The 26,334-nt window shown below is 36.0% G+C and overlaps 1 protein-coding gene across 9 annotated transcripts in view; it reads left to right on the forward strand.

Annotated features, from left to right (window-relative positions):
- Positions 1–26,334, forward strand: part of CPLANE1 (ciliogenesis and planar polarity effector complex subunit 1) — a 139,495-nt gene that overhangs the window by 35,707 nt on the left and 77,454 nt on the right. For all 9 annotated transcript variants that reach the window (XM_053201405.1, XM_053201388.1, XM_053201403.1 and 6 more), the window contains exons 16-26: positions 537–710; positions 4,461–4,689; positions 5,853–5,992; positions 7,618–7,835; positions 10,028–10,192; positions 14,901–15,039; positions 15,745–15,854; positions 16,013–16,171; positions 16,289–16,397; positions 17,852–18,152; positions 21,783–22,686. In XM_053201405.1, the coding sequence (XP_053057380.1) occupies positions 537–710; positions 4,461–4,689; positions 5,853–5,992; positions 7,618–7,835; positions 10,028–10,192; positions 14,901–15,039; positions 15,745–15,854; positions 16,013–16,171; positions 16,289–16,397; positions 17,852–18,152; positions 21,783–22,686 (2,648 nt within the window). The remainder of the gene's footprint in view (positions 1–536; positions 711–4,460; positions 4,690–5,852; positions 5,993–7,617; positions 7,836–10,027; positions 10,193–14,900; positions 15,040–15,744; positions 15,855–16,012; positions 16,172–16,288; positions 16,398–17,851; positions 18,153–21,782; positions 22,687–26,334) is intronic.

Consider the following 26,334-nt stretch of genomic DNA (forward strand, 5'->3'; position numbering starts at 1 on the left):
TAATGAAATCTAAGCTTGTGAATCCATCATGGCTGGATTGTTTTGTATTTATCCTTCCATGTTTTGAAATAAAACTGGTAGCTAAAAGTCATCAGTGGTTCTTAAGTGCATGTGCTCGTAATTATCAGCTAATTATTTCTGTTCTATTGTCCTCAAGAAGCATAAATACCTATTATGAATTAGCTCAAGGATGCCTGGGTGGCTCAGTCATTTCAGCCGCCAACTCTTGATTTCAGCTCAGGTCATGATCTCCTGGTTTTTGAGTCTGAGCCCTTTGTCGTAGGTCTCTGTGCTGACAGCCTGCTTGGTATTCTGTCTCCCTCTCTGTCTGCCCCTCCCCTGCTTGTTCTCTCTCTCTCAAAATAAATAAAAATAAACCTAAAAAAAAACAAATTAGCTCATACAGGTAATGGATGCTCATCTCAGAAAAAATTTTAAATTATAATTTTCCTCTTAGGTAATGTTGGGAACCTAAATATTATTACCTTTTGACAGTTTGATCAGAATCTCCTTTGGTCATTTGCTGTATTCCTTAGTTCCTGAGAAGTCTCATTCTGAGTTTGGAATGACGAGAAGTGCTCATCCTGAGGCGGCAGTAAAGGTTATCCAGTCCATGGCTCGCTTCATGGCCGCCTATTTCACCAATCAGCCGCTTTGCATTTTGCCACCTCACAATGTGAATGTTCTTCCTCCCCTTCATACTAAAACAGGTAATATAGTAAGCAAATAATTTTCTCACTTTGTTTATTCACATAATATTTAAAATCATATTATACAGTGATCATTATTCTTTGGGAATAATACTGTTCTAGCTTAGTGTATGACACATAGGAGATTCTCAGTGACTGTAAACGAATAAAATCTGAGAAAGGTAATTGCTTGGGTTTGTTTTTATTGAATATGGATTGTTTAATTACAGTATTATAGTTGACCAATGAACAATGCAGGGTTAGTGGTGACGACCCCCTGTGCAGTCAACAATTCACATATAACTTCTGACTCCCCAGAAACTGTCAATAAACTACTGTTGGCCGGATGCCTTATCCATAAGATAAACCGTTAATATGCATTTTGTATAATATACTGAATTCTTATAATAATGTAAGCTAGAAAAAAGAAAATGTTAAGAAAATTATACGAGGGGCTCCTAGGTGGCTCAGTTGGTTAAGTATCCAACTTTGGCACAGGTGATGATCTCATGGCAGTCTGTGAGTTCGAGCCCCGTGTCAGGTTCTGTGCTGACAGCTCAGATTCTATGTCTCCTTTTCTCCCTACCCGTTCCCTGTTTGTGCTCTGTCTCTCTCTCAAAAATAAATAAACTTAAAAATTTTTTTTAAAATTATACAAGAAAATACATTTATATTACTGTACTGTATTTATCAAAAGAAATCTGCATGTAGGTAGACCTGCACAGCTCAAATCCATGTTGTTCAAGGGTCAACTGTATTTATTATTTATTATTATTTATTATTTATTTATTATTTATTTATTTATTTATTTATTTATTTATTTATTTTGGTGGTTTTACATTTAAGCTCTCTTTTTGTTATAGCCCTAGGTATTTATCACTTGTGTTCCCTATCTTTGGTAGTAATGTTTCTGACAACAAATTGTATCCTTAGTTTGCATCATTTTACTGAATAGAAGAAGTAGCACTCCGTGTGGTTTTTAGAAAAATCTTAAAAAAAAAGGTCAAATCCTGACTTAGAAAATTTGTCTCAATTTCTTGTCTTTCCTATCCTATATTATTTATAGGACTTGAGCTGTTTGGCATGATCTTTTCAGATCACTTTGCATACCTAGGGAACATTGATTTTTCTCACACTGTAGGAGAAAAGGTGATAGAATTATTGAATTGATTTTGGACATATTCATAAACATTTATAAAAGCTCAAAGACACACCTTTTAATTGCTTTTAATTTATATTTGTTTGTAAATATCTTCCCAGTGAGAGGAGAGGCTAGGAAAGAAAATTTTGTGATCTCTTCCTAAGCCTGAGACAGTAATTACTGAAAATCTAAATACCTGGAACTTGGTATATAGCCTTTAGTTTCTTTAATTTCCTAGTATCTTGAAAAAGGGTATCTATAGTCTTGACTTACAATAGATTTCATATTAATCTTTTAAATCAGAACTAGTGGCAGAATGTATTGGGGATTTGTGTTGCTTATTTGATGTGATGTTTATTGTATGAAAGCAAAGCAATAAAATTTTCAGAACATTAAATCATTCAAGTTCTTTCAATATTACAGTACCTTTCTCATAGTAAATGAAAAGCTAGGACAAATTTAATCAATATCCTGGCTGTTTGCCTATGCAGAATCAAACATTCAAGTGAATGACGAAATTTTTTGTTTCTATCCAAATGTGTTTGTCAAAGAGCCAAAGTGTTAGTGTTTGGTGTGGGGAGAGGCTATGTTGATCACATGAGAAACTAATTGTTTCAAGAAGCAGAAACCCACATATACTATTTGCCAGTTTTATTTTGAGGGAGTGAGTGGAAATCTTAGCAATATATATTTTTATTTTATTTTTATTTTTAAAAATGTTTTATTTTTGTGAGAGATCGAGAGAGAGGGGGGCAGAGAGAGAGGTGGACAGAGTTGACAGCAGTGAGCCCAATGTAGAGCTTGAACTCACAAACTGTAAGATCATGACCTGAGCCAAAGTTGGACGCTTAGCCAGCTGAGCCACCCAGGCACCCCAGCGATATGTATTTTTTTTAAAAAAATAGCAGTTCAGGGCACCTGGGTAGCTGAGTTGGTTAAGTATCTGACTCTTGATTTTGGCTCAGACCATGATCTTATGGTTCGTGAGATCTGAGATCCATGCTAACAGCATGGAGCCTGCTTGAGATTCTCTCTCTCTCTCTCTCTCTCTCTCCCTCTCCCTCTCCCTCTCCCTCTCCCTCCCTCCCTCTCCCTCTCCCTCTCCTCTCCCTCTCCTCCCCTCTCCCCTCTCTCCCTCTCCCTCCCTCTCCCTCTCCCTCTCTCTGCCCTGCTCCCTCTCCCTCTCCTCTCTGCCTGCTCACATTCTTTCTTTCAAAATAATAAATAGACTTAAAAAAATAGTTCAGGCATTGTATTTCCAAGTGGCTTGTTCATGTTACTTTTTTTTTACAAAGTATTTATTTTGAGAGAGGGAGAGAGAGAGAGAGCAAGCGTGCGAGTGAGCAGAGGGGCAGAACTCACCCCAATGTGGGGCTTGAACTCACCAACTGTGAGATCATGACCTGAGCCAAAATCGAGTCAAATGCTTAACTGACTGAGCCATCTAGGCGTCCCTCATGTTATTTTAATTAGGGGAAAATATAGAAGGCTAGGGAGAAAGATAGGACCCTTTGTATTTAATCCCAAACCAGACTGAAATCTTGTCATTTAGTCAGGACTTTTGAAAATCGTTCTTTTCTACTCTCTTAGAGACACTAATATACTGAATACTTAATGCTTGAATTTTACCTCAAATTAGTTTTTTATTGTATGACACTATAAGGAATGCAAAGTCATGTAAAATGCAGTCTGCCCTCCAAATTTCTAGTAGGAGAAATAGAGATGTATTTCAGAGCAGCCCACAGTAATAAATTGTACACTGTGGCCCAGTACATTTAAGTGTACATTTGTATGTTTATATTATCTGATACAGCATTTTCATTAAATTGTATTTATATTTGTTTTATGTAATGTACTCTGATGCTATCTCTTCTGTTTCTGTATCCTGTTCTGTTCCATTTTTTAAGAATGCTGGCATTTATTTCATGACCCACTAATGAGTCATATTCTTCAGTGCTAAAAAAAACCAAACAAACTGGAGTATGTTAAGTATTATTTTAAACCATTTTGTACCTTATTTGCTTCCGTTGAAGCAAGTGTGCACGGGATGGACACTTGCTTCAAAGATGGGCCCTCCATGTAAGGTGTGTGACAAATTCCACCAGGTTTAGGTTCAGAAGATACCCATAGTCCTGCTTCTACCTTGATTCAACCAACATTTCGTTTTAGATCACTTTCTTGAGAACTTTATTCATCAAAGAATCCCCCAAACGGTTTAAACGTCTATGGAAGTTCTCTTTCACTTTATGGGGGTGTGTGTACACATATAGCTACTACACTAGCACTTTAGAGCATTTCGTGAGCTGCTATCTCCTTGTCTAACTTGTATTTTACCCAAAGTTAACAGGGAAATAGCTGGAGCACTATTTCAAAAAACGTATCTCCAATAACATATCAGCAGTTGAGGCTGATTATTAGAAAATACTAATTAAAGAGATAGGGGCTCCTGGCTGGCTCAGTCAGTGAAGCATGCAACTCTTGATCGCCAGGTTATAAGTTCAAGCCCCATGTTCAGTGTAGAGATTACTTAAAAATAAAATCTTAATAAAAAAAAGGTATGTAAGTATGTGAGGAGGAGTGATTCTGATAAATGTAATTGTTAATATCCATTTTCTTTTATTTACACATAGAACAGTCCCTTCGACTTATTCCTCTGCAACACTCTAAGGTGGCCAGTGTTGTAAGAGATCAGAATCTTTCTAATGTTTGGACAGTTGAATATGCCCTTGAATTATTACTTATTGGTGGCCTAGTTCCAGAGGCTGTGTGGTTGGCACATAAACTTGGAGACTGGAAGACATCTGTTTCAATTGGTGTGGCCTTCCAACTATTCTGTAAACATGATAGTAATTTCACAAGGTATGTATTTTTAGGCAAACATAGGTTGAGAAACAGTATAATAGTATCATCTAACTATTTTTTATTTCTCTCATTGCTGGCATTTATGCACTTTGTGGAATCCTTAGTCCAGAATTGTCCAATAAAACTTTCTTCAGTGATGGAAATGTTCTCTATGTGCAGTTCAGTATGATAGCTGTTAGCCACATGTAACCATTGAGCACTTGAATTGTGGCTAATAAGACCAAGGAATTGAATTTTCAACCTAATTTAAATAGCTAAATGCAGTTAGGGGCTACTGTGTTGGACAGCTCAGCAGCTTTTTTGTGTTAAATCTTTTATTTAAAAAAAAAAACAACAATCTTTTTATTTAGCACATTTGTTAGTAATGTCCTCAAAGTGCTTATAAGTCAATGGGAGAGTTTGCCTATTTTAAGTAGGGTTTGAATTTTAAGCTAATAAATCTAATCTCTATATTTTAACTTTTCTATTATAGTACTACTATATCTTTGATATTTTTCAGTTCAATAATTCAACATATGTGTATTTCTTAAGTAAGTGCTCTGTACTAAGCTCTGTGCCAGGTAGTTTAATGGATATAAAGTTAAATGGTACATAGACTCCATGTTTAAGGCATTTATAGTTTAGTAGAGAAATTAAGGCAAAACATTATTATAATTTAGTGCATGTGCTGCCAAAGCGAGCACAAAACATTATTATAATTTAGATAATATGGTAAGAAAAGTGCCAGTGGTGCAGTGGAGAGAGCAATAATATCAAATGGGCATAGGACAGGAAATGGAGATAACATTTAGATGGGCATTGAAGGAAAGACAGAATCTCAACAAATTCAGTAGCTGTGGAGAGAGATAACATTCCAAACATGAGCAAAGGCATATGGCAAAAGACAAGTTTGGTTCAACTTGGATCGAGTAGTATGGAGGGCAGCAATGGGAAATAATGATGGGAAGATATATATTAGTATCATAATCCTGGAGACCCTTAAAAATCTCCTTAATGTAATATTTCCCCAATTATTTTCCCCCAATTATTACTTTTTAAAATAGAGGATGAATAAAAGTAAATTTCACTGTTCCTTAACATTTCATGTTTAGCTCTTAATGTGTTAATATTTCCTTTTTTCAGAATTTGGATTCATTTTCCTTAATTTGATGTTATTTCAGGTCCAAGAAAAAGGGTCTGAATTTGCCAATAAATATGACTCCAGCACAGATTTTCCAGGAAAAACTGCAGTGTTTTTTAGGTCGGCCAGCCTCTTTGGAAACAAAAAATGAAATGGGCTCAAAATACAAACAATTTACAGGTGTGTTACCTACATATAGTCTGACATATATATCAGCTTAATTGATATAAACCTTCTGATATTTTAAAAAGCTTATTAATATCCATAAATATATTAACACTTTGAAGTAAGCTTATCAAATATAAAAGTATGCTATTTATTCTTAATCATGGGAGCTTCTAAAATTTATGCCAGCTCAAAAAACAATGATCAGTAACCGAATGATACTCTGATTTTTCATACATATTTTTTGACTAGTTGTATTTTGCTATATTTGGATTATTTTCTTTTGTAGTCATAGAGTCGTAGAATCTCATAAACAGGAGGGTACTTAAAAGTATTTAGTTCAACTCTTGCCTAGTGCATAAATCACAGAGTTGGTTTTGTTTTTAATTTGAAAGTTTTATAGTAGTATTACAAAATTAAAAATAATGTAATATCACATATATTACATAGATTTACTCAGGAGCCCTGTAAAATTTGTTTTATAGCTGGAGACATTTAGATGAAAAGTAATGAAGTTGGGTACTTAAAGTTGTATGTGCTGACTACTGTAGGACCCTTTGGTTTTATTAGTTCTTGTCTCCATTAAGCAGAGAGGCTTCTAACTCTAGATTCTTAGAACTTACTAATTGTAACTTCTCTTTCCAGAAAGAATGCATAATACCTGGAAATCTTACTGAAAACTTTGATAATTACCTGCCAATATTTTTGAAAATAAATGGAGAGAAAATGTAACTACATGAAAGTTGGTTTTGAAAAAAAAGACTAAAAGGGACACCTGGGTGGCTCAATCAGTTAAAAAAGTACTATGGTGGAATGTTAAGAAAAAAAATTACTCTCCCACTAGCTGCATTCACATAATGTTGTATTTTATTTTGGTGTCTTTCCTGATATTTTTTTTCCCATCAGTATTTTTTCATTTATTATTTTTTAACTCAGGACTATGTTCCAAGTATATTTTTGTTACATAGTTGTTGTTATTATAATATCTTGTATAATTTTGCAAAAGGTCTTATGCTCTGATCTTTTAAAATTTTTTAATTTTTATTTGTTTATTTGATAGAGCGAGCATACACAGGAGAGGCAGAGAGAAAGAATCTTAAGTAGACTCCATACCCAACACGGAGCCTGATGCGGGGCTGGTGCTCATAAACCATGAGATCATGACGTGAGCCCAAATCAGGAGTCCAGTGCTTAACCTACTGAGCCATCCAGGCACTGCCCCCCTCTATAATCTTTTTTTTTTTTAAATATTTATTTATTTTTGAGAGAGAGACAGAGAGACAGAGCACAAATTGGGGAGGTACAAAGAGAGGGAGACACAGAATCAGAAGCAGGCTCCGAGCTGTCAGCACAGAGCCCGATACAGGGCTCGAACCCACAAACCATGAGATCATGACCTGAGCCGAATACCTGAGCAGATACTCAACTGACTGAGCCATCCAGGCGCCCCTGCCCCCCCTCTATAATCTTAAAGTAACAGAATAGTTATTAAATTTCTGTGTAGAAGTTGAGATGTTTTGCATGTCAACCATTATGTTCATTTTTGATGATAATTTTTTTCAGATACGAAATTTTATACTACAAAATAGGATCAGCATAATATAAATTTTAACTATTTTACTTAATTTTGTATTTGGTAGATCCCATTGAAGAAGAAGATGCAAATCTCCTCTTTGGTTCAGTGCAGGAAGTACTGAAAGCAGCAGTTATGGCTGATGCAGATATTCTTTCAGAGACGTTTCAACTTCTGCTAAACTCTGCCAAGGACTTCAGTAAGAGACTGTGGGGCTTAGTCCCGGTCGGCTTGTATCTCCCGGCTCCTCCATTATATTGTCCTCAGCCAGCTATTCTTAGTGAAGTAAGCTTATTTCTTAACCTTTTAATTGATTTAAAGTTGATTTTATCCAAATTTTACAATAGACAACTTGATAATATTTATCAAGTTAGGAATGCAAGCTCTGAAGACAAACTTCCAGATCCTAGCTTTGCTGTTTATTAACTGTATAATCTTAAGCAATGTACTAAACTGTTTAAGTTTCCTTATCTGTAAAATGCAGATGATGATAGTACCTGTAATAATATTATTGTTAGGATTAAATGAGATATTCTGTAAAAGCTTTTACCTTAGGGCCTAGGCCACATAGTACACATTCAATAAATATTAAAATTATTGCAATAATAAAACAAAATCAAGAGAGGATTCTCTATATGCAGGTTTTAAAAAAATAGATGTTTGTTTAGGGTAATAAATAATAAATGTCAGATTTTAGAAGACCTACATTATTTTGGTCTTTTATTTACCTCATTGTCTTTGATTCTTTTGAAAGACTTCTTTTGATTTTTTTTTTTTTTTTAATTTGATAGGTCATTTTTTTCTCCTGCACTATTCAATTGATAGTTCTGTCATATAAACAGCAAGACAGTGTTCCACTCAGGAACTTTTTCTCTGCTCTCACTAAAAATCACAACATTATAATTAGCTGGCTTTAAGATTTAAAGTATGAATGCAAATTATTTTAATGTTTGATTGATATTTTTAAGTGATTCTGGTATTGTTTCTTTACTGCTTACTGTTTTAATATTAGCAGCCTCTATGTCTTACCTGGTTTTTTCTTTTCCTTTTTGAGTTTTTTGTTATATTGTTATTTGTTATATTTAAGGTTATATTTCAATAGGTTAAAAATATTTCGTTTATTGATATTTCAAATATAATATGTTATACATGGAAGAAATAAATAGTCCATTGTATTTCTTAATAATTCTCTTTTCTGTCACATCTGAGTCTTCAACACATTGGTTTAGAAATTAGGAATACCATTTAAGCTATTTTTGGAATAGCCTATGCTGATATTAGTTTGAGTGGTTACTATCCTTAGTAGTGATTCATTTTATTATTTTGTTTTTATTAAAATAATCCTCAGTGGTAGGATTTCTCCTAAGTATCGCTCTATATCAATTAGGACCCTTTGGATTGGGTATAATAGAAAACTTGGTAAGTTGGCTGGCATAATTAAGAAGCCCAGTTAAGTAGGGTAGCCTTTTGACTCAGTTATGCTACCACAGACTTGAGCTCTTTCTCTCTAGTTTATTTTCTAAGGTGGCAGTTTCAACTTAAGTCCATCTCTCTTTGTGGGAGCAGAATGGCTGCCAGCAGCTTCTAAGGATACCTTGTCCATGTCCAGAGGGAGAGAGAAGGGGAAAAACAAAAACAGTACAAGTATTTCTTCTCCAGCATTCCAGGCAAGGGTACTGGGAGTCACTCTTGGCTAGGGATAATGCAAAGTACATTTTATAGCCCCTTAGGGCCTTCCCCTGAGAGCTGGGGAAGTATCAGCTCTCACTGAATCGTATGGGCTATGTAGGGGAAGGGCAGATACTCCATTAAAAATTGAGTACTGTGAAGAAGTAACTGTGGTAGGATGATGGGCAAGCAAATGTTTAGATACTGTCTCATTCTCTAGAATCTAATTTTTAGCTACTGGCTTGTTAGTGTTTATTCAGCAAACGTTTGTTGGATCCTACTACATGCTGGACTTTATGCATTATGTTAATACAAAGATAGATGACAAGGTCTTTGCTTTTGAGTAGATCTCAGTATGGTGGGAAACATACATGAATCAGTACAGAATAATTTAGTGAAAATTGTCATGGATGTCTGAGCAAAGTGCCATAGTCACACACAACAGGAGAGCTTCACAGAGGGGCCGACATTGAAATATAAGGATTTTTCCAGGCATAGAAGGGAAAAGGCATTCTCCTTAAAAGGAGCCCTCTTTATAACATTCTACCAATGGAGTCTGGAGTGGTGGGCTTTAACTCCTTGTAGGGGAAGACTTAGGCTTAGGGTCAATTTAGCCCTTTACATTATTTGAGATGAGAGATTGACACTAGAAATAGCTATAGTTGAAATCTATGAGGCCATCCCTCAAAATATCCTTCATAAATCTCCAGGAACATTCTAGTTTGAGAAGCACTATTTTTATTTTCACTGTAACATTTAAAATTTTCATATTACTATCTACTAAGAATCGATTGTTTTATTTTCTTTAGGAAGATGGTGATGATCTTCTTTTAAAAGCTGAAAAGGATAATCGCCAAAAGGTGTCTGGAATCCTTCAGCGTGTTCTCTTGCTTTTCCGGGCAGCTCACTGTTCTTTTCCGGTAGCACAGTGGTACATCTTGCAGTTGAGATGGGCAAGAAAAGTCATGCAGAAGGTGTGGAGATGTCTTAGTCATTTATGTGCTATGCTATGTTAAACTATTTAAATATACTAATATTTATTAATATCTCCAAATATTTATAATCATGACATTTTCCCAAGGAATCCTATACTATGAACCAATAGATTTCAGGTTTGTTTATAATAAGCAACCTAGCCAGACTAAATTTTTTCTGCTGAAAGATAAGGATTCTGAACTGAGTCTCTTTGTTAGTCCCATCCTGTCTGACAATACAAAGTAAAATATAGTAAGTTATATATAACTGGTAGTTATATGTAGGTAGTTTCAGTTACTTTTTTTCTTTGTCCCACCATCATTGAAGATGTAAGCTCAGTTCAGGATTTTCCCCGACTTCGCTCTGAAATACTATCTACTGTGTTCTGTGGGGACTAATGTGGGGTCAAGCCCTGGGAGGTTAGAGTTGGTTCTTGGCTGTGTGTTTTCTTTCAGTACTCTCCACCAGTTGGAGTCTCTCCCTTGCTGTCTTCTGAGATGTTCAATTCAGTGTGATTCTGGGGCCATCATCCCCTTCCACACTGACTTCAGCTAAGTCATAGTTGCGTTCTTACCTGATCAACAGTCAGATGGGACATTTGTTGGTATGTCCCTTCTCCAGCTGCACATCCTTTGTAGGCCAGTTGTCTGTCTCTGTGAAATGTGGAACTAAATATTATTAGCCCTAAATGTCTTTAATTTGGCCCTTGATTATGTTTAAAACAAGAATTTACTATTTTTGGTAGGAAACTTTAGACTTTGAGAAGTTACCAAGTTGTTTTTGAAAATTAGACTTTTTTTAGAGAGAACGATTTGTGAAATTTGCATACAGCTACTATAAAAATGTAAGATGAGGGGCGCCTGGATGGCGCAGTCGTTTAAGCGTCCGACTTCAGCCAGGTCACGATCTCGCGGTCCGTGGGTTTGAGCCCCGCGTCGGGCTCTGGGCCGATGGCTCAGAGCCTGGAGCCTGTTTCCGATTCTGTGTCTCCCTCTCTCTTTGCCCCTCCCCCGTTCATGCTCTGTCTCTCTCTGTCCCAAAAATAAATAAACGTTGAAAAAAAAAATTAAGAAAAAAAATGTAAGATGAAACTGTACCCATTCTGTATCTTGTTATCCCAAAGTTGTTTTTAAAGTATGGCAAAGAGTTTTCCTGTATTATTGAAAGATTGGTTTTAATAGTTTCAAGGTCTGCTGAGCCTGATTATTTGTTATAGGAAACTTCATTTTAAAAATTATTTAAGTAAACAGTTTTCTACAATAAAGTTGTAATTAGGTTTCCATTGAGGTTTTACCTTATGTACTAAATCCCAACAGTCATCTCATTTAATCTAGCTTTAATTAATGCAGCTAGCATAAAAACTGTGCAGATTCTCTTAAAATTATCAACACAGCTAAAGACATTCCTCAAAGGAGTAACAGGCTGCAGACTAGGGCCTTTGGGTGTATAGTCATTGCCACTCTGACTGTCCAGTGCCCTTTGTCTTGCGGCTTACCTTTAAAGCTTGTCAACCCCTCAGCTATACGCACAAGTAACCTGTAAATTCCCTCTAATTCAGTCTTCCTAAAATACATCTGATAGTTTTATTGTTAGCCTGTGTATTTATTGATATTGGGAGAGGTGCCAAGGATGTGGAGATCCATTCTTATAGAAGTATGTACAATATATAAGTGTATATACTTCTATATTCTCCTGTATTGCTGTTTTCTCTGCCTTTTTCATTTAGACTTTATCGGGCATATAATTTAACTACAGATTTAGTTGTAGTAAATTAATGTTTTCTAATTGGTGGGAATGGCGGAACACTTGTTGCTACCAAAATTATAAGGTCTTTATTCACAGAAGCAAAAAATCATGTTTCTCATGAAGTTCATACTAAAATGTGACCTGGAGCTGCAGGAATCTGAACAATTGATAGGGGCCAGACATCTGATTACAAGATGGCTTGTGCGCATGGCTAAGAAGTTGGTGCTGGTTGTTGGCCAGAGGCGTCCCCCTGAGGAAGTGATCCAAAAGACAGCAAGGTGGAAGCTACAATGCCGTTGTGATTTAATCCCAGAATCCCATACAATCACTTCTGTATTCTGTTCGTTAGAAACTAGCTGGTCTAGGGGCACCTGGGTGGCTCAGTTGGTTTAGCGTCCGACTTTGGCTCAGGTCATGATCTCGCAGTTCGTGGGTTCGAGCCCTGCGTCAGGCTCTGTGCTGACAACTCAGAGCCTGGAGCCTACTTTGCATTCTGTGTCTCCCTCTCTCTTCCCCTCCCCCGCTCATGCTCGTGATCTCTCTCTCTCTCAAAAATAAATAAAAAAACAATAAAAAAAAGAAACTAGTTGGTCTAGTAGGGTCTACCCTCAAGGTGAGGGAAGTTAGGCTGTACCTTTGAAGGAATGAATTGTTAAGAATTTGTGGACATATTTTAAAACCATCATACCATTAAAGTGAACAATAACTCTTTATTAATTCCAATACCTGGTCCATAATAAAATTACTCTGATTATTTTGAAAATGTCTTTTTTATAGATTTTTGAAATCAAGGTCCAACTGAAGTTAACCCATGTTTGATTATGAGATAATAGGAAGGACTATATTTTCAAGTCTGACACATAAGAATCAAAAGACTTAACCCAGGATCAAACTTTAAACCAATAATTTCAAGGATATAGGTAACTAAAAGACACAGGTGAAACCTGGACTTACATTGCTCCCAAGATTTTTCTTGCTGTGGAAGGATGTGACCTGGCCTCTGTTTAACATCATGACACAAAAGAGAACTATATCACTTATTTAACATGTCCTTTTTATATCTCTTTAATTATATAGCTTGTGTGACATTTTCCAATGAGCCATACTCCATAAATCCATGCATTATAGATTTATTTATAATAACCAACCTAGCTAGGCTCTGTACATCTAGTAAATACCATTGTTTGACAAGAAGTCTGTCATTAGAATGCTTACAAGGGGATTTGACAAGATCCTGTCTTTATAGAAATGAATAGAAGAGGGAGAAAATAGATTACAAGCCTGCCGCTAATCCTTTCATTTTTGGGTGTATGTCCCTTAGATTCCTTTCCTTTTATTCTATAGCAGTTTCCTTTAATTTCTTTTTCTTTTCTTGGTTTGTAGAGAAACTTGGTCATTTGTTCTGTACCGTATTCTGCATTTGTTTCATAGTTTATTCATTTAGTGTCATTTGACTTGTTCCTCTTTCCTTTTATTTCCTGTGAACTGGTAATTAAACTATATTCATTGAGATGCAGAGGCTTGATCAGGTTCACATTTTCTTAGAAAAAGTTATGTAGGTAGGGGCAACTGGGTGGCTCAGTTGGTTGAGACTCCAATTCTTGATTTCAGCTCAGATCATGATCCCAGGGTTGTAGGATAGAGCCCCACGTTGGGCTGTATGCTGAGCATGGAGCCTGATTAAGATTCTCTTTCTCAAATTAAAAGTAGAACTACCCTATGACCCAGCAATTGCACTACTAGGTTATTTATTCAAGGGATACAGGTATGCTGTTTTGAGGGCACACATGTACCCCAATGTTTATAGCAGCACTATCAACAATAGCCAAAGTATGGAAAGAGCGCAAATGTCCATCAACAGATGAACAGATAAAGAAGATGTGGTATATATACACAATGGAGTATTACTTGGCAATCAAAAAGAACGAAATCTTGCCAATCGCAACTACATGGATGGAACTAAAGGGTATTATGCTAAGCGAAATTAGTCAGAGAAAGACAAATATCATATAACTTCATTCATATGAGGACTTTAAGACAAAGAACAGATGAACATAATGGAAGGGAAGCAAAAATAATATAAAAACAGGGGGGGCGCAAAACAGAAGAGACTCTTAAAGGTGGAGAACAAACAGAGGGTTACTGGAGGGGTTGTGGGGGGTTGGGCTAAATGGGTAAGGGGCATTAAGGATTCTACTCCTGAAATCATTGTTGCACTATATACTAACTAACTTGGATGTAAATAAATAAATAAAGTAAAAAAAAAAAAATTCTCTTTCTCTCTCCCTCTGCCCCTCTTCCCCCTCACACACTCTCTCTCTCTCAAAAAAAAAAAAGTTATGTAGGTAGATATACCTTTTGTCATATTTATTTTTAGGTACTGCACATAGTTTTATTTTGAATGAGAGTTAGATGCTTAAATTTCTTTATTATGCCTTTGGGGAAAGGACAAATAGCATCAAGTTCTATATAGGCAAAACTGAGTGACAGAAAAAATTGCCTACAACCTTCTTTTCTCTTTTGTGTTCTAACTTAGTGAATTTCTTGAGTTAAATTTGTGAGCGGGGTACCTGGGTGGCTCAGTCAGTTAAGTATTCGACTCTTGATTTTGGCTCACGTCATGATCTCAGGGTTTGTGAGACTGAACCCCGCCATCAGGCCGTGAGCTGACAGTGCGGAACCTGCTTTGGATTCTCTCTCTCTCTCTCTCTCTCTCTCTCTGTGTCCTTCCCCGTGCACATTTTTTTCTCTCTCTCTCTCAAAATAAATAAACATTTAAATATATGAGCCAAGTTTCTGAAAGGATAGTTCATTTCAGAGATACTTTCTTACACAGTATAAGAACCATGCTGTATTTTTCATTCTCTATGGTTTATGTTACCTGTCTTGTTTGTTGCTTTATAGTTTCCTTAAAAATAGATTTAGATGACTGATAACTAACATAGTCTATCATTCTTTCAGATTCGAATGAAAGGGTCCCTTCCTTCATTGAGTCCTTTCCCTGAGTCATTACTTAATTATTGTAAAGGAGGTGTAGCATTCTTTCGACCTGGAGCAGCTGGAGACAGCAAGCTTGATGAAGTTTCTGTTAAAGCAATAGGTTTGTCCAAAATGAACTGCTTGCTTAGAAATTAGGCCTAAATATTGATAATGATGTAATTTGCAGTTGATTTGGTGAAGTTTCTATACAGTGGAATATTATGCTGGCAATGAAAAGATATGTGTGTGTAACCACCGTTGAAATGTATCCAGGATACATTAAGTGAAAAGAAGAGCTAGTTTCAAAACAGCATGCATAGTATAATTATATATATATTTGTGTACTTGTGTTGCTTTTAATAAAAACATTGTTCAATAATGGAAAGTATGTTTCTAATATTAAAAAATTTTAAACTTAAATGCCTATCATAAATGATTTTCCAAATAAATGAGCTATACAGTATTAAGTAGAGCTATGTGTGTTGGCTTTGAACATTATCTACAATGTACTATGAAGTTTAAAGCAAGTAAACTACTAGAGTAATTTACTTACTCTAGTAAATAGAGTAAGTTATTTATTCTAAAACTGTTTTCAATATTTTCATGCAACTGACATGCGTGAAATGCTCTAGAATAATGTGTATAAAAATTATGAAAGTATTTCCATGACTTCTATTTAAGGTGTTGGCAATGAGCATATGTTTGTTGCATAATCAACAAAATAAAGACATTGGTTTTGGAAAAAAAAATACCCAGCAGAGGTGAAGTTGTTATAATAGTAATATACATACTAATCCAATCTTTTATGTTTGTATCCCTGGTTTAGGTTGCTTCAGAGAACTTTGTGCTTTGTGTTGGATGCTACATGTTCGTGATAAGTTATCCTATAGTTGCAGGCAATATCAGAAAGCAAGAGAAAATGTGGAGGGGAAAAAGGTATTTACCTACACAAGAATAAGAAAAATGAACAAACATTACATGGGAAATTACTGCTTGATAGAAGGTTTTATTGTTTTCTGACAAACTTTCTTTTGAACTCATCCTGATCTATCCATCTAAAGTGAAAGGAAATGTATTTCTCAATACCCATTTAGGACGTCGAAGTGGAGTTTGATTCTTGTACGGTTGAGCACGGTCTCAGTGCAGTGGAGTGGGCACACAGAATGCTGCCCTTTTCTCGGTTTTCTAATACTGAAGAACTTATTCAGGATCTAATTTTGAGCCTTATTGGAGAACTGCCACCAATCAGAAAGGTAATGTGAATGTAGGTGAAAAAAACTAAATGAAAATCAGAGACATTAAAGGATTTTTACTTTATTGTAATTAAAAATGATTTTGCTCATGAAACTCTTTTTTTAATTTTTCTGAAGGTAGCAGAAATTTTTGTGAAAGCACTTCCCAATCCTGAGGACATAAGGGTTCCTTTAAGAGAAAAATATCACTGTCTTCAACAGAGACTCAGACACTGTGTTGTGAAAGGTAGTATTTGTCATTTCTTAGGTATCTGGTAGATAAATTGCTGAAGATTCCTCGGAGAGCATATAGTTTCTAGTGCTCATGTCTTTATGTAGTTCTCCTTTCCTTGAAGATAGTGTAAGAAGGCAGAAAGAAGCACTCCTCTATTACTGAAGCACCAGTTTTGCTTTGGAACCAGATAAAGATGACTTCATGTCATGGCTCTGTCAGTTAATGACGGTGTGACTATAGGCAAGTTGCCCAGTCTCTCTGAGCTCCATTTCTTTATATGTAAAACGGGTGTATTATTACCTACTTTATGGATGTGTATTAAAAGAGGGTTAAATAAGGTAAAATATATAAAATAAGCATACAGTGCTTTGCGTAAGGCAGATATTTTGTTGAAAACTAGTATTCTTCTTCCTTCTAATTTTACCCTATACATTCAACATGCCCTTGTGGAAAATTTTTTTTATTGTGGTTAAAACATACGTAATATAAAATTTAATATTTTAAGTGTACAATTCAGTGACATTAACTACATTCATAATGTGGAAATTTTTAAAGAATTCAAATTACCTTTTTTTATAACTTAATCTAGTATTTAAGTCTAGTTATGTCCTATGATCATACATTATTGCATTAATATATTTTTGGTTTATATTTTTCTTAAGACTTTTTTGACATTCTCTAAAATGTATAGTGTATACATTTTATATATATGTTAATGTATAATAATGTTTAAACTTTTTTCTGTAGGCAGCCTTGAAAAACTTACATTCCTGTTGAAAAACTTACATTCCTGTTTCCCACTATTTGAAGTGAAAAAGTTGTCCTTGTTTCTTTGACTAAAATTGTACTCATTTTCTTTTATTCACCACTCTTGGGAATGAAAAAATAGTAGTGATTCTTTTTATAATTATCTGTCTGATTTTTTAAATAGTTAAGTTACTTCTTAATTTTTTGTTTTCCAGAGCACATGTTTTTATGGAGTCTGGGCTCTGTCCCTTTTATTGTTCTTTAATGGACCTTCTCTAACTTCTGCAATTCTACCTTAAAACATGCACCATAGCTTTCTGACAAATACAAAGCATGCTCTGTAAGAATGTGGAAATGAGTCTTAGTCATCAGTTGGATTCCATGTTCCCAGGAGGGACTGGAATTGGGTCCCCTTCTGTCTTTTTAAAATTTTTTAAAAATGTTTTTAAATTTATTTTGAGAGAGAGACAGAGAGAGTGAGTGGGGGAGGGGCAGAGAGCGAGAAGGGGAGGGGAATCTCAAGCAGGTTCCATGCCATCAGCACAGAGCTGGATGAGAGGCTCGAACTCATGGAACTCATGAATGGTGAGATCATGACCTGAGCCAAAACTAAGAGACACTTAACCGACTGAGCCACCCAGGTGCCCCGGATCCCTTTGTGTCTTGAGTTGAAACATTTTAATGTGTTGTAATAAGGCTTTTTGTTTTTTCCTTTATAGGTCCCCAAACTGAGGAAATGATGTCTGTTATTATGCATTCTATTCATAAAGTGAGAATGAAAGCCCTAAAACGTGTGCAAAGAAATATAGGTTCTTTTGAAATGAATATCTGGGAACCAATTGAAGAAGAAAAACCAGCTGAGGTTCTGGGTTTTGATAGGTTTTCCCTAGGAACTAGTTTGAGCAGGAGCACACTCACAGAACTGGGGAATTCTCTAGTCCACAGTGATGCAGATACAGCAGATACCTTCTCTGAAGCATTGTCAGTTGAAGAAAAAAGTAGGATACATTTCTCTGAAAGGTACAGTTGAGATCTCTTAATAGTAAGCATTCACTTCCTTTGGAAAAAAATATTTTCAGCATTTCACGCAACAGATGAGTTGATTTCTTGTCCCAGAAACCTCACTGATTGCAGTGTTAACAATATGAATGATAAGTGCTACCCTCCTTTACTCACAAGAATATTAGGAGTGTAAAATGAAACTATATATTTGAAAATTTATTTAAAATATTATTGAGATATGAAATAATTTTGCTACCTGATAGTATAAAATCAGGTAAGTAGATGAAATTATAGAGTTCACTGGGAGGCTTTTACTGTTTTTAGTAATCTTCAGATTTAAATAGTTTAAGATTATTGGGTTAGCTATATTATTTTTAAGGGATTCCAGGGAAAGAAATTGCACGTTCATCTTTGAAACTTGTCTACAAATTGTTGAGAAATTCTTATTATTTAAACCTCTATTAGTCTAGCTAGATTTTTTCTTTATAATTCCATTATCTGCAATTAAGTTTATCCTTCCCATGACTGAAAGACTAAGTAATCAGCCATAATCTTGTTTAAATGAAATAACTTTATCGACTTCAAATATAAGCATCTGCTTAAACCATGCCTCATAGTATTAGAAATGGTGTGCTTGTTTCACCAGACGATTTCAGTGTTAGCACAGGAATACAATGGCGGCTGCTTGTTGTGCCTTCTTAATAAGAGACATAGACCTCCAGCCCAGGTGCCTAACACGAGCCCTTTCTTTCCCTTATTGGGGGAACTAGGAATCTGTTCTTCCCTAAGGACCATGGTTAAAGGAAACAGATTTAAAAGTAATTGTGACCCAATGCTAATATCATCTTCAATGGGGAAAAACTGAGAGCATTCCCCTAAGGTCAGGAACAAGACAGGGATGTCCACTCTCGCCACTGTTATTCAACATAGTATTGGAAGTCTTAGCCTCTGCAATCAGACAACACAAAGAAATAAAAGGCATCCAAATCGGCCAGGAGGAGGTCAAACTTTCACTCTTTGCAGATGACATGATACTCTATATGGAAAACCCAAAAGATTCTACCAAAAAACTGCCAGAACTGATTCATGAATTCAGCAAAGTTGCAGGATACAAAATCAATGCACAGAAATCGGTTGCATTCCTATACACCAACAATGAAGCAACAGAAAGAGAAATCAAGGAATCAATCCCATTTACAGTTGCACAAAAAACCATAAAATACCTAGGAATAAATCTAACCAAAGAGGTGAAAAATCTATACACTGAAAACTATAGAAAGCTTATGAAATAAAATTGAAGAAGACACAAAAAAATAGAAAAAGATTCCATGCTCCTGGATAGGAAGAACAAATATTGTTAAAATGTCCATACTACCCAAAGCAATCTACATATTCAATGTAATCCCTATCAAAGTAACACCAGTATTCTTCACAGAGCTAGAACAAATAATTCTAAAATTTGTATGGAACTAGAAGAGACCCTGAATAGCCAAAGCAATCTTGAAAAAGAAAACCAAAGCAGGAGGCATCACAATCCCGGACTTCAAGCTATACTACAAAGCTGTAATCATCAAGACAGTATGGTACTGGCACGAGAACAGACACTCAGATCAGTGGAACAGAATAGAGAACCCAGAAATAGACCCACAAATGTATAGCCAACTAATCTTTGTCAAAGCAGGGAAGAGTATCCAGTGGATTGAAGACAGCCTCTTCAGCAAGTGGTACTGGGAAACTGGACAGCGACATGCAGAAGAATGAACCTGGACCACTTTCTTATACCATACATAAAAATAAACTCAAAATGGATGAAAGACCTCAGTGTAAGAAAGGAAGCCATCAAAACCCTCGAGGAGAAAGCAGGCAAAAACCTCTTTGATCTTGCCCGCAACTTCTTACTCAACACATCTCCAGAGGCAAGGGAAACAAAAACAAAAATGAACTGCTGGGACCTCATCAAAATAAAAAGCTTCTGCACAGCGAAGGAAACAATCAGCAAAACTAAAAGACAACCGACAGAATGGGAGAAGATATTTGCAAATGACATATCAGATAAAGGCTTAGTATCCAAAATCTATAAAGAACTTATCAAACTCCACACCCAAAAAACAGATAATCCAGTGAAGAAATGGATGAAAGACATGAATAGACACTTCTCCAAGGAAGGCATCCAGATGGCCAACTGACACATGAAAAAATGCTCAATATCACTCATCATCAGGGAAATACAAATCAAAACCACCATGAGATACCACCTTACACCTGTCAGAATGGCTAACATTAACAACTCTGGCAACAACAGATGTTGGTGAGGATACGGAGAAAAAAGATCTCTTTTTGCGTTTGTTGGTGGCAATGCAAGCTGGTGCAGCCACTCTGGAAAACAGTATGGAGGTTCCTCAAAAAACTAAAAAGAGAACTACCCTACGACCCAGCATTTGCACTACTAGGCATTTATCCAAGGGATATAGGTGTGCTGTTTCAAAGGGACACATGCACCCCAATGTTTATAGCAGCACTGTCAACAATAGCCAAAGTATGGAAAGAGCCCAGATGTCCCTTGATGGATGAATGGATAAAGAAAATGTGTGTGTGTGTGTATATATATATATGTACATACATATATATATATACACACATATATATATATACACATACACACACATGTATATATGTATATACATATATACACACACACACACACACACACACATACACAATGGAGTATTACTCGGCAATCAAAAAGAATGAAATCTTGCCATTTGCAACTACGTGGATGGAACTAGAGGGTATTATGCTAAGTGAAATTAGTCAGAGAAAGACAAGTATCATATGACTTCACTCATATGAGGACTTTAAGAGACAAAACAGATGAACATAAAGGAAGGGAAATAAAAATATAAAAACGGAGAGGGACAAAACAGAAGAGATTCATCAGTATGGGGAACAAACTGAGGGTTGCTGGAGGGGTTGTGGGAGAGGGGATGGGCTAAATGGGTAAGGGGCATTAAGGAATATACTCCTGAAATCATTATTTCACTATATGCCAACTAATTTGGATGTAAATTTTAAAAAATTAAAAATAAAATTAAAAAAATAAAAGTAATTATGATTGGCAGTTAAAATGTTCGCCTAGCAGGTTTAATAGCAGTAGAAAGTTTAGAAAAAATGCCCCGCTCTTGTGTAGTAAAGAGTCTTGAAGGCATTCCTGCTTGTTGTACCTGGTACAGGGGGAGCTGAAAGGTGCAGATGCAAAAAACAAGAAACCATAAATTAGGATGTATGTTGGTGGCTTGTGATTTCTGTTGACTTTGGATTCCTAAATTCTCACTTGTTAGAGGATCTTTTTGTTTTTTTCAAAAATTCATGTTTTTAAAAGTGAAATTTCTGTGAACACATTTCAGTCTTTTTTAACTCAAATTTCCCCTTTTGATATTTTGTTTTATTTTTTCACTAAGAATGTTCAGCTCTAGTCAACACTCAGAGATCATTTAATCTAACCCCTCATTTGAAAGATACGTAATTGAGGCATTAAAAGTATATATATATAATTCAGTCACGGAGAGAATTTTCATTGTCAATTCTAACATCCGTTTTTGCTATTAAATAATCTTTAATTTTGTCTTTTTCAATTTTGTTTTGCTGTAGAAATGCCCCAAATCACATGGAATTAAAATTGATTAGTAAGCCCAAGGAAAAAAAGAAGATATGTAATCAGAAAGAAAATCTTGAAAGAAAAGATAATGAAAAGCTATTACAAAATGCACTGCCTGTAATAGGTGTTTGGGAATTTGAACGTGATGATGATGAATATATTAAATTCCTTGATCTCTTCTTGAGTTATGTTCTTGAAAGAGACCTACTTGATTCTAAGGATCCTGGCATTCCATTTCTAACCAGTTTTTCTGGACATCTTAGAGAATATGAACTTAATTCTTTACTTTTTGATGTACATACAACATTAAAACGACGTCGAAGCAAAACCAAAAGCCAAAATGTGTTTAGAGCTGGCTCTTGTTTTGTTGTTGCTCCTGAGTTATATGAGTCTGAAAAGCCAGAAAACCAAGCACTTTCAGCTTCAGTACTGGATCAAGGAATCAGGTCATTTTTAGAGAACCCTTTGAATGAAGTCAATAAAATTGAAGTGACAAGTGGATTGTTCGGTTTAAAACGAAAGTCAGTTTACAGAACACAAGATGACAGTTCAGGGAAACCTTTAGTCCAGAGATTGTCGAACCATATGTTTTGGACTCCCAAGACCGACAAAACTAGAAGATGTATTTTCAAAGCAGTTCAATGCAGTGATATTAACCCTCAAGAAGATCTTCCTTTAGTACTAAATAACACATTTGGCAGTATAAGAAGGCTGCTGGAATGGATGATAAGGTGGTCTGACAGAAGACTGCTCTGTGATCCTAGTCTCACTGAGTTATCCTGTGAGTATAGTCCCATCATTCGTGTAAAGACCTCTACAGCTGCCATTCTTACATCATTGTGGCTTTTGGAACAACCCTATTTTGCTACATATAAGGCAAAAAATGCCATTTTTAAGGTAAGTCCTTGAATTCTTTATTGCATACAAATGAGAATTCTCATTGTAGATTGAAACTATTTTTATATTTCTCCATCTATTAAAGAATCACCAAGCAACAAGTTAATGACAATGTTAATTATATAATCTGCATCATCAGATTTTTTTTCTTCAAGTGATTCTTTTAATTCTTAAAAATAATTAGGGTAAATGCGTTTTCAAAGAGGCTTTGAGATTTTGAGGTTTTATGTGTGTTTATAAAAAAAAAGGAGGAGGAAAAAGGAGATAATTTTAAGTGATACTACAGGCGGTATAACATTTATATTCTTTCTCTTTAAAGTTTCAGGTTTGGTTCAGATGAAGAAGGGGTAGGCAGCTACACAGTTTTTATTACTGTAGTCTCATCATATACATTAAGGGATCATTTTTCTTATAGTCTTGGCCAGAAGTTGGAGAACCAAACTGGGGAAGGCAGATAGGTTTCAGTAGAGAAGTTAGTGCTTATTAGTTATTTTTTCTTTTCTCTCCTCAATGATAACTGGAAGGCTGCTGTTTTAACCTGTTTGTGAAGACAACTATTTTTATGTAAATATGATTGAGTGATTGTTATTGCACTGGAAAAAAACTACAGAGGTGAATTTTTTGGAAAACAAATTTATGTTTGTTATAGTTGTTATAGTTGGGAAATGGACCTTTTTTAATATTTGGAAGATTCCATAGTTTCTAATTTTTCCTGTTTTGTTCCCCTCAGTTTTATTGAGGTATAATTGACAAAATTGTAAGATATTTAAAGTATGTATTGTGATGATTTAATATGCATATACATAGTAAAAGGATTCCCCTCATCTGGTTAACACATTCAATGCCTCACATACTTTGTGTGTGTGTGTGTGTGTGGCATATAAGTTCTGTCTTAGCAAATTTGACATATAAGTTCTACTCTCTTAGCAAAATTCTATAATGTGGTGTTGTGAACTATAGTTTCTATGATACTGCATTAGCTCCCCAGACCTTATTTACCTTACAACTGAAAGTTTGTATAGGCATACTTAGTTTTATTACACTTTGCTTTATTGCACTTTGCAGGTACCATGTTTTTTACAAATTGAAGATTTGTGGCATTGAACATTGAGCAAATCTGTCTGCATCATTTTCTAACAGCATTTGCTCACTTCATGTCTCTGTGTCACATTTTGGTAATTCTTGCAATATTTTAAACTCTTTCATTGTCCTCATATTTGTTATGGTGATTTATGACCAATGATCTTTAAAAAAATTTTTTTTTAACGTTTATTTATTTTTGAGACAGAGAGAGACAGAGCATGAACGGGGGAGGGTCAGAGAGAGAGAGACACAGAATCTGAAACAGGCTCCAGGCTCTGAGTTGTCAGCACAGAGCCCCACACGGGGCTCGAGCTCATGGACCACGAGATCATGACCTGAGCCGCAGTCAGACACTTAACTGACTGAGTCACCCAGGTGCCCCTGACCAATGATCTTTGATGTTACTATGGTAATTGCTTTGGAGTACCACAAACCATGCCCATTTTAGATGGTGAACTTTATCAATAAATGTGTGTGATTTGACTCTACCACCAACTGGCTGTTCCCCCATCTCTCTCTCTCTCTCTCCTGGGATCTCCAAGTGAGACACAACAGGGTTGAAATTAGGTCAGTGAGTAACCCTTCAATGGCCTCTAACTGTTCAAATGAAAGGAAGAATCACATGACTCTCACTTTGAGTCAAAAGCTAGAAATGATTGGGGCGCTTGAGTGACTCAATTGGTTAAGGGTCCGATTTTTTATTGCAGCTCAGGTCACAATCTCACAGTTTGTGAGATCAAGCCTTACATCAAGCTCTGCGCTAACAGCGTGGAGTTTGCTTGGGATTCTCTGTCTCCCCCTGTCTCTGCCCCTCCCCCACTTGCATGCACACGCTCTCTCTCTGTTAAAATAAATAAACTTTAAAAAAAAAAGCTACAAATGATTAAGCTTAGTGAGGAAGGCATGTTGAAAGCTGAGATAGGCCAAAAGCTAGACTTCTTGAGCAAGGTAGCCAAATCCAGCTTTTCCAAAGGAAAAGTTCCCAGAGGAAACTAAAAGTGCTAGTCCAGTGAACACATGAATGATAAGAACACGAAACAGCCTTATTGCTGATGCAGAGAAAGTTTTAGTAGTCTGGATGGAAGATCAGAGCAGCCATAACATTCCCTTAAGCCAAAGCCTAGTCCAGAGCAAGGCCCTGACTCTCTTCAATTCTATGAAGCCTGAGGGAGGTAAGGAAGCTGCAGAAGAAAAATTTGAAGCTAAGCAGAGGTTGGTTCATGAGGTTTAGGGAAAGAAGCCATCTTCAGAACATAGAAGTGCAAGGTGAAGTAGCAAGTGCTGATGTGGAAGCTCTAGCAAGTTATCTGGAAGATCTAGCTAAAATAATTAATGAAGGTGGTTACACTAGAAAACAGTGTAGTCAATTTTCAGTGTAGACAAAATGGCCTCATACTGGAAGAAGATGCCATCTAGGATTTTAATAGTTAAAGAAGAGAACTCAGTGCCTGGATTCAAAGGATAGGCTGACTCTTTTATTAGGAGCTAATGTAGCCAGTGTCTTTAAGTTGAAGCCAGTGCTAATTTACCATTCTGAAAGTCCTAAGGCCCTTAAGAATTATGCTCAGTCTACTCTGCATATGCTCCATAAATGGAGTAACAAAGTCTGGATGACAACACATCTGTTTATAAACATGGTTTACTGAATATTTTAAGCCTACTGTTGAGACCTCTTACAAAAAAAGATTTCTTTCAAAAGATTACTGCTCACTGAAAATGCACCTGGTCATCCAAAAGCTTCAATGGAGATGTACTGTGAAATTAATGTTTTCATACCTGCTCACAACTACATCCATTCTTCAGCTTGTGGATTAAGGAGTAATTTTGACTTTCAGGTCCTTTTTTTTTTTTTTTTTAAGTTTATTTAAGCAATCACTACATGATCATATGGCAGTTCTAATTTTAATTTCTTTAAAAATTAAAAAAAATTAATGTTTTTATTTATTTTTGAGACAGAGACAGAGCATGATCAGGGGAGGGACAGAGAGAGAGGGAGACATAGAATCTGAAGCAGGCTCTAGGCTCCGAGCTGTCAGCACAGAGCCTGATGTGGGGCTGGAACTCACAAACTGTTGAGATCATGACCTGAGCCAAAGTTGGATGCTTAACTGATTGAGCCACCCAGGTGCCCCTTTAAAAATTTTTTTTTAATGTTTATTTATTTTTAAGAGAGAGAGACAGAGTGTGAGTAGGGTTGAGGCAGAAAGAGAAGGAGACCGAGACAGAATTCGAAGCAGGCTCCAGGCTCTGAGCTGTCAGTCAGCCCAGAGCCCCTGCGGTGCTCAAACTCACAAACTGTGAGATCATGACCTGAGCCGAAGTTGGATGCTTAACCTACTGACCCACCCACGTGCCCCTCTAATTTTAATTTCTTGAGCAGCCACCATAAGGCTGTACTGTGTTTTCCTTTGTGGCTGTACTGGTTTACATACCCCACCAACAGTGTACAAGGGTTCAGTTTTCTCTGCATTCTTCCCAGCATTTGTTTCTTGTCTTTTTGATAATAGCAATTCTACCTGGTGTGAGGTGATATCTCATTGTGGTTTTGATTTGCATTTCCTTGAT

This window comes from Acinonyx jubatus, chromosome A1 (genome assembly GCF_027475565.1).
Source record: "Acinonyx jubatus isolate Ajub_Pintada_27869175 chromosome A1, VMU_Ajub_asm_v1.0, whole genome shotgun sequence".
In the NCBI taxonomy this organism is placed as follows: Eukaryota; Metazoa; Chordata; class Mammalia; order Carnivora; family Felidae; genus Acinonyx; species Acinonyx jubatus.